The sequence below is a fragment of the Danio aesculapii genome, chromosome 11, assembly GCF_903798145.1.
Source record: "Danio aesculapii chromosome 11, fDanAes4.1, whole genome shotgun sequence".
In the NCBI taxonomy this organism is placed as follows: Eukaryota; Metazoa; Chordata; class Actinopteri; order Cypriniformes; family Danionidae; genus Danio; species Danio aesculapii.
In genome coordinates, this window is record NC_079445.1 from 42188434 (window position 1) to 42215679 (window position 27246).

The window sequence follows — 27246 nt, forward strand, 5'->3', positions numbered from 1 at the left end:
TGATAATTCACAGAAAGATACATTCGCAACACTCAAAAGCTGCTTTATCCTCGCTCTAGGCTGTATGGATAAGTGATTAATAATGTTTAATTACGTTCATCAAGCACACTGAGTGATTTAGGCAGCGTTCTGCAGGGTTTTCCACTGGTCAAGTGCTTTATGTAATGTCCACTTAATCAGAGCCAGTCTTGATCTCGCCACTACTGGAAAGTTCCTGATTGACTGAGAGTTTGCGCTGATCTTCTGTGACTCCTGCTGTTTTCATCGCCTTCAACTTTAGCTTGAAGTTCTGCTTTTGAACAGCAGGTGGCGACGCAATTTCATGTAATTTCACTCGCTCACTTTCCCTCTGCGTCTTCTCTTGACTGTCAGGGGTCGCCACAGCGGAGTGTAATTTCAAGCGTTCTTTAAACTTAAATGATGCAGTCGTTTTAATGTTTGTTAGCTGAAGGGAATAAAGCAACAAACTATATGCTAGCTAGCTTTGTAATTTGTGAAATTAGTCTGAAATTAGTGAAATCAGGTTTCTTTTGCTGTGGCTGTGGAGCACTTCTGAAACTCGGAGTTGACAAACACAAGCCCAGAGATGCACTGAATGTTCAATTTGCTTAAACAATGGCTTCTCCAACCCCTGTGGAGGAGATTGCAGACAATATTACCATGTTCAAATACCAAGTTCAGTAATAATAAAAATCCCAAAATTTAAATTTTTATTTATATATATATATATATATATATATATATATATATATATATATATATATATATATATATATATATATATATATGAGCAATTCCATGCAAATGTCCACCTTGCCATGAAAAAAAATTAAGTTTTCACCAAAACACGGAAACCGTTTCTGTTTTTCTTTTACAGTACTTTAGAAATACTCAAAACTGCATCTGTCAATGTATTCAAACAATAATATTTGATTTACCAAAATCACACAAGTGGCAATTTCACATCAGTCACATCCATAACAGAGAGAAGTCACATCCATAACGACACTTTTTCCTCATAAATGTGAAAATATTAAATGAAATAAAACCAATCATGTTTGTTCTAGATAGCCGACTCTTCTCCTTTTGATTATCATTGTTTCTTTTGGGTTGTGCAGTTTAATTCACAGAATTTATGTTGCATATTGTAAACCTGCAGACTTTTTTGTCACATCCATAATGCATGTTTACTTCCCTCATTTAAAGTACAAAACATGTTTACAGATCGATATTTTCCTGAAGAAGATCTGCTTAAAGAAAACTCTTAAAGCGGCTTATGTTTGAGGGGGTGTGCAAGAAGTTTTGTGCACGAGTAGAAAAAAATCGGGGCGCAAGCAAAGAGATCCGCATGCTGTAGGCTATTACATAAATGCGATCTCGACTCGTAATACTGCGCTCACAACATTTGTCATTGAAATAACGCCACAGGTAGTTGGTAGATCTGTGTAAAAAAGGCCTGCTGCCACAGCTGGAAAAAACCCTAGAGGAAACACTGCTCTCTGATTAAATGTGTGATGACTGCAGGAATCGGATTTTAGTATGAAAATTCAAGCTTACTTGCATATTTCATTCAATTATTGTAATTGGTGCAAGAATTGAATTGTGCAATTTTAATGTTGAGTGTTAAATGTACAGTATTTTCTGATCTATTATTATTTTTGTATTGATTTGTATGAATAATATGATATGTTAAATTATAATAATATGATATATTAAATATGATATATTGAATATTAATGTGATATATTAAATAACAGTATGATATATTGAACAATATGATGTATTGTTGATATTTAATTATTATAAATAATAGTACCACCAGTACTATTTACTGTATTTACTGTGGTTTTATTATATATGTATGTTACTTTTGATGTAAACTTTAGAACTGCTTCGGCAATACATGCCATGCCAATAAAGCAATTATTGAATTGAATTGGTGCAAAAATATGATTTACTCATGCACTGTAAACAAAACCCTACATTTATTGCCTTAAAGTGAGGGTAAAAATTACAGCAGATATTTAAAAGAATGACTCTATTATTTAATTAATTAATTTATCTTGCTGAACTGCTGAAAATACCGTTGCTTTCTTACATTGAAGTGTTCGTATTACATGTTTCATCTTCTCGTCATCATCAGCCTCTTCTTTCTTCAGATCTGCTTATCTGTGTTTATTTGTCTGACTTGTGTACAGTATGTCTGTGCATGTGCACGTGTTTGTTTAATACCCTCTCACTGTTCTTTCCCCTTTCGCCTGTAAGACTAAGCTCTCCTTTGGCTCTTGTTTCTCCTTCTTTCTCTCTTCATGCTGGCCTCAGTGCGAGATACGGGAGCCCAAAACGCCAGCTGCAGTTTTACAGGTACCTCTTTGTTTGCTGATTAATTAGCCATGGCCATCTGATACGCCACTCGTTTTCATCTGTTTTGGAAAGCACTTTCAACTCGAGGGTTCATTCTTAGTTGAGCTGCTCCTCATACCGATTTCATCATAGCACCCGAAAGCGCAAGGGAATTATATTGATAGTAAGCGTAATTACAATGTTGTTTGCATGTAATGGTTAACAGCCGATAAATAATAAATGCAGCCCGCATTGTAGAATTACAATGAGCTGAATTGAGACTAACTGGTGCTTAATATTGTTGTATAACCTGTAAAAAGGGATGGTTTACATACTGCGGGAACATCTAATCGCACTTGTAATCTGTGCATGTGTTGAGTGTCAGAATTACGCAGCCAGAATAGACGCACGCTGAAACAATGCTCTTAGATTTAATTTCACTCCATGTAGAATTAAAAGAGTGTTGCAGGTAAGTCATGGAGTTCAGGTTTCCTGTGCTCTGGAACGCTTCTGAAACTCAAAGCATGACAAACATGAGCCCAGAGACTGTGAATATTCAGTAATCTAACATTAGGAATCCGATATCATCCCAAATCCACACTATACAGTAGGTGTTTATTTTATTTGTTTGTGTTGGATTTCACTTTTTTTTACTGACAGAACTATTCATTTATTTATTCATTTTCTTTTCAGCTTAGTCCCTTTATTAATATGGGGTCGCCACAGCGGAATGAACCGCTATTTTATCCAGCATATGGTTTACTCAGCGGATGCCCTTCCAGCTGCAACCCATCACTGGGAAACACCTATACACACTCATTCACACATACATGGTACGGACAATTTAGCCTTCGCAATTCACCTAAACCGCATGTCTTTGGGCTTTTGGGGGAAACCGGAGCACCTGGAGGAAACCCACGCGAACATGGGGAGAACATGCAAACTCCACACAGAAATGCTAACTGAGCCAGCCGGGGCTCGAACCAGCGACCTTCTTGCTGTGAGGCGATTGTGCTACCCACTGCACCACTGTGCTGCCCACAGCACTATTTATAATTATAATAAAACTTCATTCATTAATTTTCAGCTTAGTCCCTTTATTAATCAGCCACAGCGGAATGAACCGCCAACTTATCCATCATATGTTTTACACAGCAGATGCCCTTCCAGGTGCAACCCAGTACTGAAACACCCACACACACACCCTCATACACTACGAACAATTTACTTCATTCAATTCACCTATAGCGCATGTAAAAACAGTAATTATAATGAGAATTGTTTATATTTTAAATTAAATTACCCATTAAATTGTATTTTATTAACATTACCCTAATTTCATCACCTAAACCTACCCCTAACAGTAATGTTAAACAGTAAATTTAATGTGTTCGCGTGGGTTTCCTCCGGGTGCTCCGGTTTCCCCCACAAGTCCAAAGACATGCGGTACAGGTAAATTGGGAAGGCTAAATTGTCCATAGTAGATGAGTGTGAATGAGTGTGTATGGATGTTTCCCAGTGATGGATTGCAGCTGGACGGGCATCCGCTGAGTAAAAAATATGCTGGATAAGTTGGCGGTTCATTCCGCTGTGGCGACCCCAGATTAATAATGGACTAAGCTGAAAAGAAAATGAATGAATGAAAATACAAAATTATTATGTATTAAATTGTATTTAATTTACTGCTACCTTTAACTTACCCCTCACAGTAATGTAAAAACAGTAGTTATAAGTAGAATTTTTTTTCATTATCCTAAAATGATCAATTAAATTTTATTTTATTAACGTCTACCCTAGGGATGGGCAAACTCGATCCTTGAGGGCCGCTGTCCCTGCATAGTTTTGCTCCAATCTTAATCAAACACACCTGCTTGTAGCTTTCTAGAGATCTTGAAGACACTAATTAGGGTGTTCAGGTGTGTTTGATTAGTGTTGGAGCAAAACTCTGCAGAGACACCGGCCCTCGAGGATCGAGTTTGCCCATGCCTGGTCTACCCCAACCCTAAACCTTTCCCTCACTGTAATTATAATGAAAAATACTTCTATTATTTATTAAATTACCCATTAGTTATATTTTATTAACTACTATCCCTACCCTAACACTAAAGCTACCCCTCACAGTAATGTATAAATAGTAATTATTGTAAATGTATTGTTGTAATAATAGAAATAATAACTGTTAACCTCCAGCCACAGCTGTATCCCTTCTGTTTGTTATGCAGCATCTGCTTTTAGTGATCAGATTGAGCGCATTGCTTTTACCCTCCTCTGCAGTGCACTTTCCTCCTGTTTTAGCGAAGGATCATATTTTTATGGGTTGAAAAAGGTTGTTGTTGTGCTGATGGGCTCCTAAAACCCCTGACTCCGTAGATCTGTGGCTAATGAGCACTCTATTGAATTTTCATTTCACAGCCTTGTGCATTTTTGTCCTTTTAAGCTCAAACTCTTTTAACATGCCTTTCATCCAGATCCGTTAGACAGCAATCGATCACCATGTTTAACCCTAAAACACAAATAGACCGACGGGAATGGAAGATCGCCTCATTTCAAGTATGATAACATTAGGTTTTAAGCTGTTTTTTGATTGTTTTGTATGTAAATCTGGAAGATAATACTATGCCAGTGTGCTGTATCGGGTTTAGTTAGTATTAAGTGGTTATGCTGAGTCTGCTCTTTGGGATTGTTTTCCTCATAGCTGCAGTCGTCTCTTTAAATGACACACCCTTCATTGCAGCAAACACTGGAATTATGCAGACACTCTAATGCAGGCATTGCTTGTTTTTTTGGGTTCAGTTCAGGGCCATACACTAGGTTAACAAGTTTAGGATACACTGTCAAAAATATCTGTTCCCTATTTCATGATTTACAGTTTTTTTATTGTTTATTTATGGTTGTGAATTGTGTTATGGGATGTTGATCTCTGCGTTGTCGACTTTTTGGTGATGATAAATTCATTAATTTTCCTTCGACTTGGTTCCTTATTTATCAGGAGTCACCACAGTGGAATGAACTGCCAACTATTCCAGAATATGTTTAATGCAGCGGATACCTTACCAGCCGCACTCAACCTGATACTGGGAAACACCCATTCACACTCATACACTACAGGCAATTTAGTTTATTCAATTACTCTATAGCGCATGTGTTTGGACTGTGGGGGAAACCAGAGCACCCGGAGGAAACCCACGCCAACACTGGGAGAACATGCAAACTGACCCAGCCAGGACTTGGACAAGCAACCTTTTTGCTGTGAGGCGACAGTGCTAACCACTGAGCCACCCTGCTACCCATGATAATGTTTAACTATGCATTTTATCAAAGTGACTATTACTAAAGTTTTAATGGTTTGAAACAATATATTGTATAATAAATAAAATATAGAGAGATAAGTCTGTAAAATTAAAGAAAAAGTACTGGCAGTTTATTACCAGGTTGTTACATCATAATTTACAACAGCAAAGCAGACGATATGTCTCATCAAACTATTAAAAATGTCAATAAAAGTCACGTTTTCAATCAATTTTTTAAATCAAAAGTTGTTAGGGGAAAGATTAAGGACTCACGGTGCAATTAAAACCACAAATAATAAGAGGAATTAAAACATGAATCACAAAATACAGAAAATTGTTAAATTGGGTATTTTTTTTTTACAGTGTACCCAGTAGTTTAATGTCTTTTTGCAAATACTTTCCCTTTTAGTTGATGTTAATTTATATAAATTGAAATGTTAATGTTAGGTTGCTTTGAGAATTTGGTTCAAAGACAAAAGAACAGTAGCTCAAAACCGTATAAAGCTACGGTCACACCGGGCTTTGTGTGTACGAAATTCTGTTGTACGGCGCTGTGAAAAGGGGCGGGATTAAACAAGATAATTAGACATTTAAAAAAGCCAACGATTGCTCAATATTTTAAATTTCTGTCCAGAGAGGTTGTGTTTTGATCCTCGATTGGTCTCACGCAGTCAAGTGATGCGATTTCGCAGGTCAGAGTTTACCAAGCTTGAACTTTGCACCGCAGCGAACTGCGAAACTTAACGCATGACCCTGACGTCTATGGGAGGAAAAGCCCAGTGTGACCACAGCTTAATAGCATAATTATTAAAAGCTCATAATTATTAAAATTACTGTTAAAATGTCTTAATATTTTTCCAAATATTTTTCTGATATCAAGAATTTTAGTCATGCAGAATATGATAAAATTTAGTATGATGACTTGTGTAATAGTTTATATTCTGCTAATTATGTGTTTTTTTTTAAACAAATATATTTGCTATGCACAATGGTGATGTAACGTTATTTGATTGTCTATTTTGACATTTTAAGTTAAATTAATCATTTTTACAAATGTAAGTAGATTCAACATAAAATGAATAAGTTGACTCCCAAAAAACGTAAGAATTGTTTTGGTTCAACTGATAATAAGTAACAAGCAGTAAAAGTAATTTTTGCAAATGCATTCACTTTTAGTCGATGTTGGTTTATACAAACTGAAATGTTTATACAAATGTTAAGGTGGGGTTGCTTTGAGAATTTAAACTCAGTAGCACAAAAAGTATCATAGCTTGATTATTAATAGCTTATAATTATTATAATTACTGTTAAAACCTCTTAATATTTTTATGATTATTTTCATGACGTTCAGTCATTCAGAATATAATGAAATTTAGTATGATGACTTATTATTTAATATTTTTTGTTCTATTAATTATGTGGTTTTGCTATATATTTTGGAGAAATAGATTGCTATGCACAATGGTGATGGAATGGTATTTGATTGTTTATTTTGACATTTGGAGTTAACTTGGCCCCCCAAAAAAGATTTTGTTGGTTAAAAATAATTTTTAGTTATGTAGAATATAGTGAAATTTAGTATGATGATTTATTTATTTAGTTTATATTCTGTTAATTCTACTAATATATTTGCTATGCAAAATGGTGATGGAATGGTATTTCATTGTTTATTTTGACATTTTAATTTCGCTTAAAACATTGCTACACACTTGTAGATATTATCTATCTATACGAAATCATTTATTTCAATCAAGTAATTGAATTTATTTCAATCAAGTAATTGAATTGAATCAATTTGCCTTTTTACTTCAGTACACTGTCACTTAATTTAGCTGGTGCCTTTTGATGTTTGAGAGTGTGCAGACTTTTCTTTATTTATATTATACATTTTTTAAAGATCAACACACCTATTGGACGATTTTAAAGGAACATTGAGTTTTCATTATTTTTTTATTTTTATACAGTTGAAGTCAGAACTATTAACCCGGATTGATAAGCCAGAATTATTGGAATTATTAAGAATTCTTTTTTAAATATTTCCTAAATGATGTTTAACAGTATGTCTGATAATATTTTTTCTTCTGGAGAAAGTCTTATTTGTTTTATTTCAGCTAGAATAAAAGCAGTTTTAAATTTTTTTTAAATCCATTTTAAGGTCAATATTATTAGCCGCTTTTAAGCAATTTTTTTCAATAGTCCACAGAACAAACCATCGTTATACAATAACTTGCCTAATTAAGTTAAGCCTTTAAATGTCACTTTAAGCTGTATAGAAGTGTCTTAAAAAATATCTAGTCAAATATTATTTACTGTCATCATGACAAAGATAAAATAAATCAGTTATTGGAGATGAAAACTATTGTGTTTAGAAATGTGTTGAAAAAAAATCTCTCTGTTAAACAGAAATTGGGGAAAAATAGAAACAGGGGGGGGCTAATAATTTAGGGGGGCTTCAACTGTATATAAATTTTTTTTTGTAAATTTGATTTGATGAGTCTAAAACAAGGTTTTTTCCACTTTTAATAGAAGTACAAATGACCCTAAAACTAATTATATGGTTTATTTAGTTAACTATCGCATTGACTATATGAAGTGTTTTAAACTAACAAGCTTTTTTAACATAAAAAGGTGGTGGTGCCTGTTGTGTTAACTGTGTTATTCTTGTTATGTAAAGAAGACCATGTCTGATGTTTTTCTTCATGTTATTCTTGTTATGTACAGAAAACCATGTCTGAATGAATTGCCCCAAGGGGATTAATACAGTTTTCAGTACATTACAATACAATACAATACAATACAATACAATACAAAACAATACAATACGAACTGGATTATTTTATTTATTAAATTTTTTGCATCAATTAGAGGTTAAATATTAATGTATAATGCAGCACACTGGAAATAAAGAGTAAACGTGTTACTTTTCATAAACATAAACCATGTAGCATTATTAGTTTGTGTTACTTGTGTTTAAATAATAATGCAATAATATATCAACTTTATCTGTAGCATTCAAAAATATGCGTAACTTGAATAAACTTTTTTTCCAATGCAGTATTTCTAGGAATATGTGTACATTGGCATGTGATGGGGAAGTCATTTATTTAGCGAGTCAATATAAAGTCAAGCTTTTTATGAGTATTGAATCCGATGATTTCCTGTAAGAGAGGGTTCATTGATTTAAAAGAATGAATTTTTTAACGTTTGGCTGTTGAACTTCTCTTCAGGATGTCTTTGCTTTCATTTAGACCATTAAAGATGGATGTGCAAGTATGGTTTCATGTGCAGAGGTCAGAGTTAAAGTGTCTAATGGCTGTCATGTGTGTGTGATTGACAGTGATTGATGCACTTTTCATTTGTGGATGTCTTTTTGGATGTGTGTTATTGTGCTGCTCCATATATACCAAAACATATTGACTTTTGTTTGTTTAATTCAGATTTCTTCATTCAAACGAGTCAATGTAGAGTCATTTGTTTCCACAGTATTTCTTCGATTAATTCTTTCTATGTAATATTTATTGTTGAGTATGTACACTCACCAGCCACTTTATTAAATACACCTGTCCAACTGCTCGTTAACACAAATTTCTAATCAGCCAATCACATGGCAGCAACTCAATGCATTTAGGCATGTAGACATGGTCAAGACGATCTGCTGCAGTTCAAACTGAGCATCAGAATGAGGAAGAAAGGGGATTTAAGTGACTTTGAACGTGGCATGGTTGTTGGTGCCAGACGGGCTGGTCTGAGTATTTCTGAAAATGCTGATCTACTGGGATTTTCACGCACAACCATCTCAAGAGTTTACAGAGAATGGTCTGAAAATGAGAAAATATCCAGTGAGCGGCAGTTCTGTGGGTGCAAATGCCTTGTTGATGCCAGAGGTCAGAGGAGAATGGCCAGACTGGTTGGAGCTGAAAGAAAGGCAACAGTAACTCAAATAACCACTCATTACAACCGAGGTGTGCAGAAGAGCATCTCTGAATGCTCAACACGTCCAACCTTGAGGCAAATGGGCTACAGCAGCAGAAGACCACACCAGGTGCCACTCCTGTCAGCTAAGAACAGAAAACTGAGGCTATAATTCACACAGGCTCACCAAAATTGGACAATAGACGATTGGAAAAACGTTGCCTGGTCTAATGAGTCCCGATTTTTTTTGCTGCCACATTCGGATGGTCGGGTCAGAATTTGGCGTCAACAACATGAAAGCATGGATCCATCCTGCCTTGTATCAACAGTTCAGGCTGCTGGTGGTGGTGGTGGTGGTGTAATGGTGTGGGGGATATTTTCTTGGCACACTTTGGGCCCATTAGTACCAATTGAGCATTGTGTCAACACCACAGCCTACCTGGGTATTGTTGCTGACCATGTCCATCCCTTAATCACCACAGTTTACCCATCTTCTGATGGCTACTTCCAGCAGGATAACGCACCATGTCTTAAAGCGTGAATCATCTCAGACTGATTTCTTGAACATGACAATGAGTTCACTGTACTCAAATGTCCTCCACAGTCACCAGAGCTCAATCCAATAGAGCACCTTTGGGATGTGGTGGAATAAAAGATTCACATCATGGATGTGCAGCCGACAAATCTGCAGCCACTGCGTGATGCTATCATGCCAATATGGAGCAAAATCTCTGAGGAATATTTCCAGTACCTTGTTGAATCTATGCCACAAAGGATTAAGGCAGATCTGAAGGCAAAAGGGGGTCCAACCTGATACTAGTAAGGTGTACCTAATAAAGTGGCCGGTGATGGTATTTCATAATTAAATATAACATGTGTATTTTTGTGCTAATCCATAATATACTGAAGAAGACCAAAAATATTGACACTTTTTTTTTTGTTTTTGTTTGTTTAATCCAGATTTCCTCATTCAGATGAGTCAATGTAGAGTCATTTGTTCCCACAGTATTTCCTAGATGACTTCTTTCTATGTAATATTTAATATTGAATATTTGTGTGAACATAAAATATTACATCTGTTATTGTTCTACTCTATAATATAATGAAAAAGACCTAAAAATATTGTCTTATTTATGTGATGATTCCAGATTTCCTCATTCAGATGAGTCAATGTAGTCGTTTTTCACAATATTTCCTAGACGACTTCTTTCTGTAATATTTAATGTTGAATATTTGTTCTACTTTTTTTGTTTGGACACTGATATGCATTGTTTTTCTGAAGATCCACATGCTCGCACAGGCCTTATTAGGGCTTTAAAGCACCTTTATCTATTATCTCATGTGGAACAACAATCAAAAGCTTTTAGCGCAAGAGCTTCTGTGAATAATTTAGGCCAGATATTATTTGCTGCGGTTTGCAGAAACAAATTGCTCTCCTCTTGAATGACATAAATGGATTTCCTTCTTGGAGTCGGGCTGGAGGCTGGATGGGGGGGCGTGCTCTCTTCTTCACTAATTGGTTTAGACACTAGCATGTAGACACTCCCAGTTTGGGTGGATCACCGGATAGTTGTCCACAGAGTTTATAAGCGCAGATTTTGACATTTATAAGTCTTGTTGATGAGCCGACCTCCTAGACCCCGGGTGAGTTTATGTGCAGATAGCGCGTTTGGTTCAATTGGTCACCTGTTTGCATGAGTCTGTCTCTTCTTAGGTGTTTTTCTGCATTATGGCCTGTATATTAGGTGGGACTTGCATGGATGTACCCCCTTTACCACCTATTTTGTTTCACATTTTTCAAACGTGTACATCTGTTACTGTAGTGTGAGTTTTAATAGTTGTATTTTGGAGATGTAGTCATTTTCGAGTATGCCTTTGTTTAACGTCAGTGTATGGAGGATCAGTATCTCTGCAGCAGTTGAGTGGTTTTTTTATAGTACATCAGTCGAGACTCAGGATCAATGCAGGATTATGATGAAGAAGCTCCTGCACTTTGGAGATGTTACAGTAGCTCATTGTATTTGTTTTATTTAGTGGCAGACGGTTTCGCAAACAAATGGAACTGAATTTGAATACTTTTATCATTATCCAGTGATTTTGGATTTGGTCTGGAAGGTGTTGTGCACTTTATCAAGGAATTAAACTAATCAGAGAAACTTAAAATCATCAGGTATTTTTAAATGGTTTTCTGCTGTCTTCGCTCAAGTCTAATCTGTATATCCTTCTATCACTCTATCCTTCTATCGCTCTATCCTTCTATTGCTTAATCATTCTATCTATCTATCTGTCTGTCTATCTGTCTATCGCTCTATCTATCTATCTATTTATCTATCTATCTATCTATCTATCTATCTATCTATCTATCTATCTATCTATCTATCTATCTATCTATCTATCTATCTATCTATCTATCTATCTATCGCTCTATCGCTCTATCTATCGCTATCTATCTATCTATCTATCGCTCTATCTATCTATCTCTCTGTCTGTCTGTCTGTCTGTCTGTCTGTCTGTCTATCTATCTATCTATCTATCTATCTATCTATCTATCTATCTATCTATCTATCTATCTATCTATCTATCTATCTATCTATCTATCGCTCTATCGCTCTATCGCTCTATCTATCTATCTATCTATCTATCTATCTATCTATCTATCTATCTATCTATCTATCTATCTATCTATCTATCTATCGCTCTATCCTTCTATCGCTCTATCCGTCTATATCTATCTATCTATCTATCTATCTATCTATCTATCTATCTATCTATCTATCTATCTATCTATCTATCTATCTATCTATCTATCTATCTATCTATCTATGTATCTATCTATCTATCTATCTATCTATCATTCATTCTATATCGTTCTATTGTTCTTTCTATCTATCATTCTGTCTATCTATCCATCCATCAATCCTTCTATCGCTCAATCATTCATTCTGTATCGTTCTATCGTTCTTTCTATCTATCAATCTGTCTATCCATCCTTCTATCACTCTATCCTTTTATTGCTCAATCATTCATTCTATATCGTTCTATTGTTCTTTCTATCTATCATTCTGTCTATCTATCCATCCTTCTATCGCTCTATCCTTCTATCGCTCAATCATTCATTCTATATCGTTCTGTTTTTCTTTCTATCTATCATTCTGTCTATCTATCCATCCATCCATCCTTCCTTCTATCGCTCAATCATTCATTCTATATCGTTCTGTTTTTCTTTCTATCTATCATTCTGTCTATCTATCTATCCATCCATCCATCCTTCCTTCTATCGCTCAATCATTCATTCTATATCGTTCTGTTTTTCTTTCTATCTATCATTCTGTCTATCTATCTATCCATCCATCCATCCTTCCTTCTATCGCTCTATCCTTCTATCGCTCAATCATTAATTCTATATCGTTCTATTGTTCTTTCTATCTATCATTCTGTCTATCTATCCATCATTCTATCGCTCTATCCTTCTATCGCTCAATCATTCATTCTATATCGTTCTATCGTTCTTTTTATATATCATTCTGTCTCTATCATCTATCTATCCATCCATCCGTCCGTCTGTCTGTCAATCTATCTATCTATCTATCACAAAATTACATTCTTTTTATATCGTTCCGTCATTCTTTCTATGTAGTTCTATCGTTTTTTTCTATTTGTCTTTCTGTCTGTCCATCCATCCATCTGAATCGTTCTGTTGTTCTTTCTATATCGTTCAGTTGTTTTTTCTATATCGTTCTATCATTTTTTTATCTATTTGTCTTTCTATCTGTCTATCTCACTGTCTGTCTATCGATCTATCTATCGATCTATCCTTCTATCAAAGGCATAGTTCACCCAACTTTGAGATTCCTTTTTCTGTTAAACACAAAAATAATATATTTTTAATAATGTTAGAAACTTGTAACCATTGACTATCCTAGTAGGAAAACTAAATACCATGGAAGTCAATGGTTACAGGTTTTCAACATTGTACAAAAAAACTAATTTCGTTTTTTGTTTGTTTGTTTATTTCCAAAAAAAAGAAATTCACATAAGTTTGTGAGAAGTGAAACTTGAGTAAATGATGACAGAATTTTCCAGTTTGGCTGAGCTATTCCTTTAATATTATCAATTTATCATGTTTATTTTTTTAGTTTAGTTTTTTATCTAAAAGTTTCTATTTTATTGGTTTAATTTCAGCTTTTACATTCAGCTAGTTTTAATAAACAACATTATTGAATGATAAGTCACCTGAGTGTCATGGACTTCGGTTATTTGGTTGTTGCTGCATGCTCATTTGTATAAAATTAATAATAATTAATTACAGTGTTCATCAGTGGCTTTGCTGAATTTCTCACAACACTATTTACATTTGCACAACAGTTCATGCATTTCTCAAAACATTTAGTACAAACTGAAAACCTAGTTGATAACCTGCAAAAGCGTGTCACTTGCTCAAAATGGATAGCTAATCCCTCAAAAGCAAGTATTGATGTCAGTGAAAGTGTTTGTCATCAAGATGAAAAGTCCTGACACCATTGTTTATGATCAAGATAGTCAGATGGCTTTGTCATGTTTTCATTATGACAGTTTACGCTGTACATTTTTTTGCAATGCAAAAAAGTCAGATTTTAGTGACTCTTCCTGAAAATGCTCAAGACAGCACTGTATACTATTTGCACAGCCATTTGAAAACTGCAGTAAAGTTAGACATCACTGTATTTAGTGAAGTATCTGAGTACAAGACACTGAATATGTTTGTTTCACATTTTTACTGAATATGCTCTGTGCAATTCTAATTTACTCACAACATTGTGCAAAATAATAAACACACTCTTATTTACAACAAACATACACTCCCTTTGGGTAAACAATAGTGCAGTACATATCAGAACTGAATCTACAACATACATAGCTCTGCAAATCATTCATGAAATTGTTCAATTTAGAAGACATTTTCAGGAAAAAAAAAAGATTTAAAGTTTTATGAAAGTTTTAGTTCGTACATTTTAGTATGTAGTGACTCAAGTAATGTAATGAGGACTATTAGTTTGATATGGAATGACTATTCAGCATTCACAAGTTTAGTTCATTTTGACTGGCATGACGTAAGCAATAATGATAATGTTATAAAACAGCAGAGAGTCGTATGAAAGCAATTGATGCATGTCCAAAAGCATTTGCAATTTGTTGGAAGGGATGAGAAACTGCTACTATGAAGTGCACAAATGAATATCTGTTTGAGAAATGGATTGTTGTCCAAATGTAAATAGTGTTATGAGAAATGCACCAAAACCACTGAGAAACACTGTAATAATAATGAAACTTCATGCAACTTTATGTAGCTTTTGAGACTCATCACTGTGTGTTTGTGTAAACTGAATAGAACAGCACCAAAAGCTCTCAACTTTAATAGCCCATTTCATTTCTTTACACAATTCTTTTTATTTTCATAATCAAATTGGCTATTAGCTGTTGTACCTGTATTAATATTGAAAATATACAATAATATACAATATGACGAAACGGTAACAAAATAAACCAATGTTGTTGTAGCCTGTTTCAAACTAAACAGGGAAATTGAATCGACTTAAGACCAAGCACTTTCCCTGGACACACGTGAATGGTGTCACTTCCCTCCCAGATGACCCTCAGCGCATGTCTGTGCATTGCATGTGCTGGACCAGTGGGTTTGATGCATGGCGTGAGTGAGTCCTGTATGCCCTCTGGTGTTTCTTCTTACCTGAGGCTCGTAGCTTCTGCCTGAACCCACCTGAGTCTTGCTCCTGTGCCATTGTATCTGTCAGGAAGGAGGCGGGACCATCTCTGATTACAAGACGCATGGCCAGAGTTTCTCTGCCACTGATAGCACGGACCTGTTTTGTTCCCCCCTCACCTGTGCTATTTAAGGCGATGCCTCAACCCAGCTCTCGGCTCAGTCCTGGTCCCAGTTTCCCAAGCCTGCTTGTGCTTGGTGCGTATGTGTGTGTAACTCGTGCCAGAATCAGACAGGTGCGTCTGTGAAAGTGTGTGAGAGCGGGGTGGTGGGGGACGGGGCGCAATCATGTTTGCGGGCGGGTATGCGGGGGGGACCGTTGGACGCCGGAAATCCATTCTCCCCTCCGAAAATCTGCAGATCCCCAAACCGGCGGGGGCGAGCGGCGTACGCAAGAGCAGCAGCAGCAGCAGCGGAGGCAAGATGCTGTCCATGTCCTACAGCGAGAGTATACGGAGTGGCATTAGCCGCTACCACTCCGATCAGGGTCTGAACCAGCCTCCGAGGCAGACGGACCAGGCCGAACTCCAGCGGCTCAGGGAGCAAAGAGTCGCTGCCCAAATCAAGAACATGGAAGACTTCCTCAAGATGAATGGACTGGCGCTGGAGGAATGCGTATCGTACCAGACGGGCATGAAGTACAGGTGAGTACAGGTAGTCCACTGGATGGTCATTCGGATGGTGTAGATTCTGATTTCTATGCATATTGGGCTAGTTTTGCCTATCTTTTGCCTAAGCATAAAACTTGATACTTTGTGTCGGAGGATTGACCACCAAAAAGTTTAAATTGCGCCATGTTGTGGGGGCATTTTTTAAATCGTCACAGATGTGCACTTGATAAGAAGTCATTTGGATTTAGTAAGTCACGCTACTTACGTGTCCAGTGTAGGCATGGGCCAGTACTGTATAAGACTGTGATGGTGTGGTAACCTTGGATGAAAATATCATGGTATGGCGGTATTGTGAAAACTATATTTTATTATCATTTGTTTTAATATCTGGGTAAACAACAACTTTTTTTCCCCATTAAACACAATACTGCATCGTTCATATCCATAGCATGCTTGGATGTAGCTGCATAAGCGATTTGTTTTCCAATGTTTGCTGAATCGTGAGCTGACCAGTAGCTTTTGATGTTTTGGATGGTCCTTTGCTACTTGACATACTGTTTACCTAAATAAATAAATAAAAATAGTCTTTGACAACATGTAAAAAGTAAAAGAAAAGAACTTACATATACCTTTTATACATATACTATACAGTTGAAGTCAGAATTATTAGCCCCACTTTGAATTTTTTTCTCTCTTTTAAATATTTCCTAAATGATGTTTAACAGAGCAAGGAAATTTTCACAGTAAATCTGATAATATTTTTTCTTCTGGAGAAAGTCTTATTTGTTTTATTTCTGCTAGAATAAAAGCAGCTTTTAATTTTTTTTAAAAACATTTTAAGGTCAATATTATTAGCCCCTTTAAGCGTTATATTTTTCCGATAGTCTACAGAACAAACTATCATTATGCAATAACTTGCCTAATTACCCTATCTTACCCTAAGCCTTTAAATGTCACTTTAAGCTGTATAGAAGTGTCTTGAAAAATATCTAGTCAAATATTATTTACTGTCATCATGGCAAAGACAAAATAAATCAGTTATTAGAAATGAGTTATTAAAACTGTTGTTTAGAAATGTGTTGGAAAAAAAAGTCTTCTTACCGTTAAACAGAAATTGGGGAAAAAATAAACAGGGGGGGCTAATTATTCTGACTTCAACTGTATGAAAAGAAATTTTTTTTTTTTTTTTTTTTTCTAACCATGACTTTTCTAAACCATGGTCAACCTTAAACTAGTTATCGCCTCATGCCTAGTCAAGTGTAAACATGATGATTACCAAGCAACATTATTACTCGGTGCATTATGTATCTGTTGCCACAGGTACAGTTGAAGTCAGAATTATAAGCCCCCCCCTGAATTATTAGCCCCCGTAAATTTTTTTTCCCCCAATTTCTGTTTAACGGTAAGAAGACTTTTTTGCAACACATTTCGAAACATAATAGTTTTAATAAATAATTTCTAATAATTGATTTATTTTATCTTTGTCATGATGATAGTAAATAATATTTGACTAGATATTCTTCAAGACACTTTTATACAGCTTAAAGTGACATTAAAAGGCTTAACTAGGTTAATTAGGTTACCTAGGCAGGTTAGGGTAATTAGGCAAGTTATTGTATATCGATGGTTTGTTCTGTAGACTATCGAAAAAAATATATAGCTAAAAGGGGCTAATAATATTGACCTTAAAATGTTTTTAAAAAAATGTAAAACTGCTTTTATTCTAGCTGAAATAAAACAAATAAGACTTTCTGTAATCAGACTTTCTATTATCAGACATACTGTAAAAATGTCCTTGCTCTGTTAAACATCATTTGGGAAATATCTGAACAAGAAAAAAAAATCAAAGGGTCTAATAATTCTGACTTCAACTGTATATTGACAATTTCACATGAGATATGGATCATTTGGAGTCTATTTGTAATGCATTTGTGGGCATACTGCCTAATACCACTAAATCCATACATCAACTTTATATTTACTGGAAGAAGTACAAAGCAGAACTCTGCGGCACGGACTGCAGTCCATTTGCTCATCTCCATGTGAGCTGCTCAGGGTTTATTTTCATCAACTAGGTCGCTGCCATATTTGCCCAACAATGAGGGAAGGGCATATCAATCTCTGAGGCGAGCTGGAGGAAAAAGTGCCCAGAGTGAGAAGCATCTCAGCAGGTAGCAGGATCTTCTTCCATATTACTGGATTGATGGATTCACAGCATCCTGGCTTTGAGTTAGGACATTTATATGGATCTGTGTCAGCTCCCTGTTGCAGAAAAAATGGGGGTTTCTGAGTTTTTACTTGTGAAAAATCAGTGACAAGTGACGCCTGGTATCCATGCCTGAAAGAGGCGGAAGCAGATCTGTTTGAATTGGATAAAAGTTTATTTGGCACAATACTCTGAGTTCTTGTTTAGCCGTGGGTAGTGTTGTCGTGTGCTGGTGTTTAGCTGTCTGGTGTTGTGTATCAGGTACAGCAGTCGGTCGGCGTGTCTATTGTACTTTACTGTAAGGCTCGCTCAGCCGACCGTTAACAGCTGATCTGGTGTCAGTTCTGAGAGGAAGGGGCTCGCGTTGCAAAGCATATGGTGGTTGTCCCATCATATTGCAACAATGGATCATAGAAAAACAAATTGGTACAGTACCTGCTATTGAAAACTATCACAATTATCTTTAGCTCAATGGCCAGTGTCTTCTTGGCTGAAAAGCAACGGCTGTATTGAATGACCGGTTTAGTAGGGCTGTTCGATGATTGTGATTCCTGTTTCTGCAATTGATGGACCTGATTCTGAGAATCAATTCCTCACTGTTGTTGCGTATTATTATTATTATTATTATTATTATTATTGTTATTGTTATTATTATTGTTATTGTTGTTATTATTTATTGTTATTATTTTTTAATAATTCCTTTATTTATTTATTATAATTTTTATTTATTTATTTATTTTTCTCATTTATTTATTTATTTTTCTCAAATCCAACCACAAGTAAATAAGCTGAAATTGCATGCATGCTGCACTATAGACACAGCAAACATGAATAAGAGTATTACAACATTGAAATAAGTGTTATCTGTCAGCCAGATGTGCCTAGATGTTTTGTTAAAACGACAGTCTTTCAGCACTGTTATTGAAGAATAAAGCAGAATTTTAATAAAAACAAATATAATATAAAACTGTTTACATCAGGGGTTTTCAACCTTTCACCCCCCCCCCCCAAAGTTTGGCCAGTCCCACACACGCCACAACCCCTTCCACCCCGCTAAATTATAATGTTCAAAAATCCTTCACACGTAATACTTGCTGCGTTTAAAGTGCGTGGCTTTAATTACATTGAAATATAAATTTATAGCTTACCTGATTCAGTGTGATGGCTGAGCCGGTTTCTGAGAGGACAACATGGTTGGATTCCTGACACGACTAACCGTAAATCATATCTAACTGTCAATAAGTGTGAGCCATATAGCATACTTGGTTTTGATGTACTGTACTTACTGATGTAGGACTTTTCACCATATTTTCCAACAAGATCCACACACACGGCTGTCAGTGAAGAACTGCAGACATGGACATTGTGAAATGTGAAAGTTTTTTCTTTCCATTTGGCGTGCGTTATTAAATTCCATATCACTCTTCCACTAGTCCTTACTCCTTATTTGCATCTAATACCCTAGTTTGTCACAGGGGCATGAATGAAATGTTCATGAGTGAAAGTGAAACTGCCGAACTGCAGTTAAAGTCACCCAAAATTACAGGAAACTCTTACATGAAAGCACTTCACGTAAACACTTTAATTATATTATTATCTAATAGGCAAATAACTAGACTACAGATGTCCATGTAAGCGTAGTCAGTAGTGTCTTCGAAGTAAGTGAAAGATCCAGAAGGGCATCCCGCTGATTTCATTCAGAAGGGCACTTTTTTTGTCAGACGGCTCACCGGTTTGACTTTCATTCACAGTCTTTCATTTTAAAAAGCACCCTCTCCATTTTATTTGTATATGTTTTACTGGAACGCATAAACTCTACAGGTGCCAGATAGTTAGATGTGGAGCTAACATTAATCAGATTCCCTCTAGTGAACACATAAAAATCGTCATCATATTTTACTCGAGTGCACATCTCAATGTCTCACGCCCCCCTTAATAGATGCTGGTGCACCTCTGGTGGGGCGCGCACCACAGCACCTGCTTTACATCATGCATCTTTTATATTTTTATGAATTGAGAGGGGAGCTCAATCTTGTTTTGTTGACAGTAATTCAGTTTGATCAATTGTGTAGCAATGTTACGTGTGTGTGGTGCCACGGTTGCCTTACAGCAAGAAGGTTGCTGGTTTGAGTCCTGGCTCTAGTCCAAGGACTTGCGGTGTATGACAATTGGTTGCTTTGATGGTTCAAACACACAACAAGAGTCCGGTTTGTGGATGTTAAATCTGGTTTATTTAGTACAATAGCAAAATGGATATCCATATAGCAGATACATTAACTTGTTTCCTGTCAGCTGTGCAGCAAATAGACGTGCAAAAACAGTGCAGAGTTAGACGCATGTGTGTAGTGGGAACTTTGCAACGCATTTGTGTGTCTCATCATTTCAGAAAGGCTTGAATAAACTCTGAATACATCAAATGACCTTACTCTGTTTTTGACTGATAAACTGTATCTCTGCTTCATTCGTTTCTGTCTCTGTCACTTGTGTTGTTTATCTGACCTGCTGCGTGGGAAATACACATGTTGGATTGGTGGGCGGGGAGAACCAACACTTTTGCATTTAAAGGCACAGGCCACAAAATGGGTAAAATTTCCTCTGACCCCAAATAGAGTGGAGGAACTATGATGTCACCTTGTAGGCCATTCGGCTGCTAGCATAAAACCGGTTCCGTCAATAAAATCCCCATAGGATTTTCCCATAGACTTTTTCGAAGATTGCAAATAATAAGCTCTGTGTTCAAACACTGTTCATTACACTTACGTCAGCACCACCACCAACGGTTTAAGCTCATCATGGAAATAGGGTCCATGCAACGATTTACTCTATTTATTATATTATAACCCACGCTATATATTATAAACAAATACGAACACGTAAAAAAAAAAACACATTTGTATATAAACCAACAGTACGTGCTTTTGGATAGTTTTCCTGTAGGAAATACATTTGTTTTGCTTTACTGTTCTTGTAAAAGTTTTAAAACACATACTGTATGTTTTATAAATGTGCCTACATGTTATTATCATAACGCATATTTAAATAAGTGTATCGCCTGCGTGTGCACAGCCCGTTAACCTTAGTGAAAGTGAAAACCTAGCTATTATTGTCAATTGCAAATCCCATATTATTTTTCATAGACGACAGAAATGCGGCACAAGTCTATCAAATGCCGGCAAATCCCATCATGGATAGAGAACATTCAATATTGTTTTTGTCACAAAGTACAGGGAAATGCAGCCCATACAGTCACATATGACATAAGTTTTAATGTGTAAAGGAGTTTAAAGGAGTGTCAATATTGCAGTTAAAGTAAAGATTTGATCAGATGAAAAAAAATAAATAAAAAAACAAAAAAAATTATTAGATTTATGTTAATGTAAAATGATCACATAAAAATGTCAGTAAATATTTATAGATTTTTTACAAATTTATTTACAGGTTTGCATTACTGAAAGCAGGAAAGAAACAGGGTGCCCTATGGTAAGCAGTATCTTCACAAAAAAACTTTATTAAAATAAATGATACCCTAACCCTGAAACAAATAATACAGAATAATACAACAAACTATAAAATACTATTTATGAAAATACTTAACCAAATAACAGACAAATCCAAATGCCCAAGTCAAGCTGTATATTTAAAGCGGGCTGCATTCCAGACTGCTTCAGCTCGATGATGTATAATGTCTCTGACATCACTTCTAGTCCCATTTAGCGACTTGATACCGTCTTTTTAAAGAAGCGTAACCGATTAAAAAAAATAAAGAGTGATGTGTTTAATGTCAAAGAATAAAATGTGAAAGTATCTTGAGTGTGTGTTAGCCACTAACCTTATTTAAGTGATTTAACTGAAATCCCATTTAAAAAAAACATTAACTTTGGGACTTTGGGAAGAGGGAACTGGAACTGCTACAATGCTAACCTGCTTCCGGGTTTTGCATACAAATTGACATCATAGTTCCTCCACTCTAATGGATATTTTCAGCATCGTATAATACAGGATCTGATGGGTATTTTGAGCTGAAACTTGAATTATTAAAGTTTTATTAAAGAATTTTTAAAAGAATTATAAATAAAGAATTATTAAAGATTTAACTCTCGACTTTGCACTCTTCTTAATTGAGGAATCTAATATTTTTGGGATCGACTCCCAGCCATAAGTTTTCATTCATCAACCTTTGCACTTTGTAAAGAATGGGTTTTTAACTACAGCAGTTTAAACTGTAGTTCTACCGAGCGACTATGGGTGCTTTCACATCTGTGGTTCAGTTCATTTGGTCCGGACCGAGGGCAGCAAATAATACATTGCAGCATTTCCTTGCCGTTTTGGGTCCTTTTCACACCACACTGATTGCTTTGGTTCAAACCAGTTGAAAAGCACCAAAATGCAGTCATGTGACAAAATCCACATCATTGGCCAGATGTTATTGAACGTATTTCCTAATCTGCTTTTCGATTGGTCAGAATGAACATGCGGGAAAATGCCAATGGAACTCCCGCAAGTAAACAAACCGGCAGACACAAAATGTCGCTGCACTGGCTGATTGTATCCCTGGTCATAGTATACTATATAGTTTGTAAACATCACTTTAGACAAAGTCAGCTGTTGCTGGAAAACAATGTTTTAATGCATTGCAAACGGCAAAGGCATTAGGAGGAGGCGTGAATTAATTTAGCTAAACTGCGACATGGAAATATTACCAACGATCCATCAGGTAATGTTTCTCTCTCTCTCTCTCTCTGTTTAAAACTGTTGGTAAAGCGCTGTCAACATGTTTTTCCTCCAAACCCAATAAAATGGTACAGCACATCAGACTACGGCAGCTGGATTAGTCCAAAAGGCACAGTACTTTTTTGCAGTTGGGTCTGTTTTAGTTCAGATCATGTTCTCACCACAAACTAACCGCTCCAGGGTTCGTTTGAAAGCATACTAAGACCACCTCTTCAAGTAGGTCTCGGTATGCTTTTTTTGGTCCGCTTTTGTTGCGCACTCGAGTGCGACTGCTACATTCACATCTGCCCAAACAAACCACACCAAGAGAGAAAACGAACTCTAGTGCGATTCAACCCAACTAAATAATGCAGGTATGAAAACATCCTAAAAAATAATCAGTATGATGGTGAAAACTACATTTCTAGTCAAACCATCCTTCTACAATCTTATACCAAAAACGGGCAGTGCTTATGATTTATCACAGCCGGTCACGTATTAAGCTAATCAGTATCATCCAATCATATGAGCAATAAGCTACTATAAATAACCACAGTTTTCAGTCCACTTTCTCCTCCTTCACTATAGATCGGGCGTCACGGAGGCCCAGTGGTTAACACTGTTAGCCCCACAGCAAGAACACTGCCAGCCCTGGTCCTGCCAGGTCGGTAGGTGTTTCTGTGAGGAGTTTGTATGTTCTCCCCGTGTCCGCGTGAGTTTTCCCCGGGTTCTCCGGTTTCCTCCCACCATCCAAATATATACATCATGCATAACAATCAAGCATTTGTCTAGCCCCCTTTTTTCCTCACGTGTTCCCTTAGCTACTGCAGACGGGGAGTTCTGAGATGCACCGAGCTCAGGCTCCCCTCTCGCTCTGCAAACGGGAGGAAGCCCCGGGCTCGAGGATCCCTTGAACTCGGGGCTCTCTCCCGGGACAGCATGCCAAACAAGCTTTTGATGAATCATCAGCTAAGTGTGAACTCTTGAAATGATGATCATTTTCTATGGTTAACTGTATAAAATGATAAAATATGAACTGATAAAAACATGATATTAATTATACCCAGCTTAAATGTAAAAATAAAGTTACCTGAGAGTGGGAGAGAGACAAATAGAGTAAGTAGGCCTCAAAGAAAGCCTGATAGCAGTAGAGCCAGAGAAGATAGCCTCCAGAGCGTTTTACCACCTATTTTGTCTATTTCTTGACCACGTGACCAGAGCCCAAATATTGAGACATACAAACTAACAAATCAACATTTGACCACATTATAAAACCCCCAAAGTCCACACACCAGGCCCTGATCTTATCAATATCTGCCTTTGGAGTCAGTATGGACCTTCTTGGTGAAAAACACATGTTTTGCCATATAAACAAATGCATATGATAATTTTTCATTTCTAAAAATTGGATAAATCTTTCCTTGAAGCTGCTTTCCAAACTTCTATCAGTAATTGAGAAGCGTATCTTTCACTATTCCTTGTTTTTCAGCTGCGTCCGGGTCAGACAGAAACATGCATTTCCAAACAGACTCATCACTTATTCAAGGATGGAGGGGTAGATAGACACTGAAGCTGCGAAAGAGAATGCCTCTCATGCCTTACTGTGTGTCTCCTTAACCAGACAATATGGTACTTGTGTAACATTAGTACTTACTAGGTTAACATGGGCAGATCTCTTATCAGTGTGCACACGATTGGGCTTTGATTGCAGCGCAATTAAGTTTGACAGTAGCATGTAAACGTGAGTCCCAAATCCTACTGGAAAGTTGTAATGCTATACACGTTACGAATGTACATACCATTATATATGAAAATACAGGCATGCAAACTTGGGATTTGTGCATCCCTAAATAAAAGTACATTTACTTTTCTTGATATATATATATATATATATATATATATATATATATATAAATATGCAGACTTCATATGCTAGTAGAGATTTACAGATTCTACTCTTATTTTTGTTGTTAGTTTCTTATTAGTGATTTTTATTTGCTTTAGTGTCATGCATATTGAAGATGTGATTCATGGCAGATCTGTTGTCTGTTGTCGTGTTGGGGCTGAAGGTGTGTAACCTGACTGTTTAAGGTGATATGTAGACACACTGTCCTGTTCTTGACGTGCATCCATTAGGGTGGCACTCAGCAGAATTACGTTTTACCCGCAAAAGCGATTTCCTTACACCTGCTAAAAAATACCAGTTATCAGTTGCTGCGTTTCAGACTCCAGTTTCCTTTCCAGTGAGATGTTTATGGGGCTTCCGATGATTTCATGGAGCTCATTTACATTTAAAGAGGCAGCAAGATAGCAAGTTTTGGATTTCACCAAAATAAATAATATAATGAATGATCTGTGCTGTATTTTGAGCTGAAACTTGACAGAAGCTAGAGACGCGAGACTTAACTTAAACAAAGGGAATCCCTTGAATAGTTTCCCAGATGTTCTACTAACACTCTTGCTATACGAGTTTTGAACTTACTTCAAAAATTCAACTTTTCAAGATCATTTCAGTTGTATATGAGCTGATTTTGACTGGCAAGTTTGTTGCATTGCTAGATTGTAATGCTATTGCAATATTTGCGTTCTGAAATATTATAAAATATTTCTGTTACATTTTTAAAAGCCATAGTTAAATTTACTGACCTTCATGTGGCTCCAAAACTTTGAGTTTCTTTCTTCTGAAAACAAATACACTTTAAAAAAACTTGCTTTATATTTATAAGCTGAATCAAATGAACCTTATAAGTCATTTAAACTAATATTAAACTGACTTAAAACAGCTTGCGTAACTTATAAAAATTAAGTTAGGACATGATTAACTTAGCTTAATAAGTTACAATTAACTAAAAATATATGTTGTCATGACTAATTGATTATTATTTTTCACAGTATTTTTTTCAACCATAGGCTTTCATAATAGGAAAAAACAAATACCATGGAAGTCAATAGTTTCAGGTTTCCAGCATTCTTCAAAATATCTTCTTTTGTGTTCGGCAGAAGAAAGAAACTCATAAAGGTTTGAAACAGTGAGTAAATGATGACAGAATTTTCTGTTTTGTGGGAACTTTCCCTTTAAGATCCCCTTTATCAAGGTGTCCACGGGGTCTTAGAATGTGTTAAATCTTAAAATCAAAATTTTAGCCCTTAAAAAGTCTTAAATATACTGAAATATTGTGTTGAAATCGATTTTAAACAGGTCTTTTCATGTATTGCGACCCAACACCCATACAATCACCAACAACCCATTTCAATAAAACTGGTTTAAAATAAATAAAAATGGTTTCATTATTTTCCTTGCAATACCATTTGTTTAAAAGTGCTCCATGTTTTTACTGTTGAGAACACCGACTTGGACAGATGGTTGTACATAATTTAGTTTATTATAGTTTTGAAAACTTTGAAAACATTTCTTCATTTATTTTATTTTAAAGAAAGTTTCATTCATTCATTCATTGTCCTTCAACTTAGTCCCTTTATTAATCAGGGGTCGCCACAGCGGAATGAGCTGCCAACTTATGTTTTACGCAGCGGATGCCCTTCCAACCCAGTACTGGGAAACATCCACACACACTCATTCACACACACTCAAACACTACGGCCAATTTAGTTTATTCAATTCACCTAAAGCGCATGTGTTTGGACTGTGGGGGAAACCGGAGCACCCTGAGGAAACCCACACCAACACGGAGAGAACATGCAAACTCCCCACAGAAATGCCAACTGGCCCAGCCAGTACTTGAACCAGTGACCTACTTGCTGTGAAGCGACAATGCTAACCACTGAGCCACCGTGTCACCTTAAAGAAAGTTTATGTTGGAAAAAAAGGTTAAGTTTACAACTAGATCTTGCTTGTTTTTATACAATATTTAAAATATTTGGCTAAGAAATATCTTGAATATTTACATTTTTTTATTATAAAATTATTATCGTATTATAAAATGTATTTAATTATTCTCCATCTGAACCATATGAAAACTTCCTTCACATTTAGCCCTTTATGAGTCTATAATTTTCTTCATAATGGTCTTAAAATGTCTTTAAAAGTCTTAAATGAAACTTGCAGAAACCCTGTTTATGGTCACATTGTTTCTCTGGAACGATAGTGTCATATAGCATTTCCTTTACACAGCATAACTAAAACCAAAGAAAACCTCAATACTGTGCGCTTGCTGTCCTGCAGGTATTTATTTCCTTCATAAAATGAACATCGTTCATTTCAATTTCATCATTGGATTATCGAGTTTATGCAATGCGACACCATTCTTATGCACATGTTGGTATTTTCTGGGATTCAGTTACACTTTGACTGTAGTGAATAACTGGCCATGGACAGATTCAATCATGTGGTCAGCGCTTAATGGTTTCCCAGCCGTTCTCTCTTCCATTATGACTCCAAGTAATGATCTTCTGAAG

At 36.1% G+C, this 27246-nt stretch overlaps 1 protein-coding gene across 3 annotated transcripts in view; it reads left to right on the forward strand.

Annotated features, from left to right (window-relative positions):
• The window catches only part of kcnab2a (potassium voltage-gated channel subfamily A regulatory beta subunit 2a), a 226903-nt gene that overhangs the window by 69527 nt on the left and 130130 nt on the right, over nt 1-27246 (forward strand). Inside the window, exon 3 of one of the 3 annotated variants that reach the window (XM_056468301.1) lies at nt 2323-2364. The exons of 1 other annotated variant lie outside the window; for it this stretch is intronic. In XM_056468301.1, the coding sequence (XP_056324276.1) occupies nt 2323-2364 (42 nt within the window). Of the gene's footprint in view, nt 1-2322; nt 2365-15707; nt 15948-27246 lie in introns of those variants that run through there. One more of the 3 variants, XM_056468300.1, reaches the window with a different exon arrangement.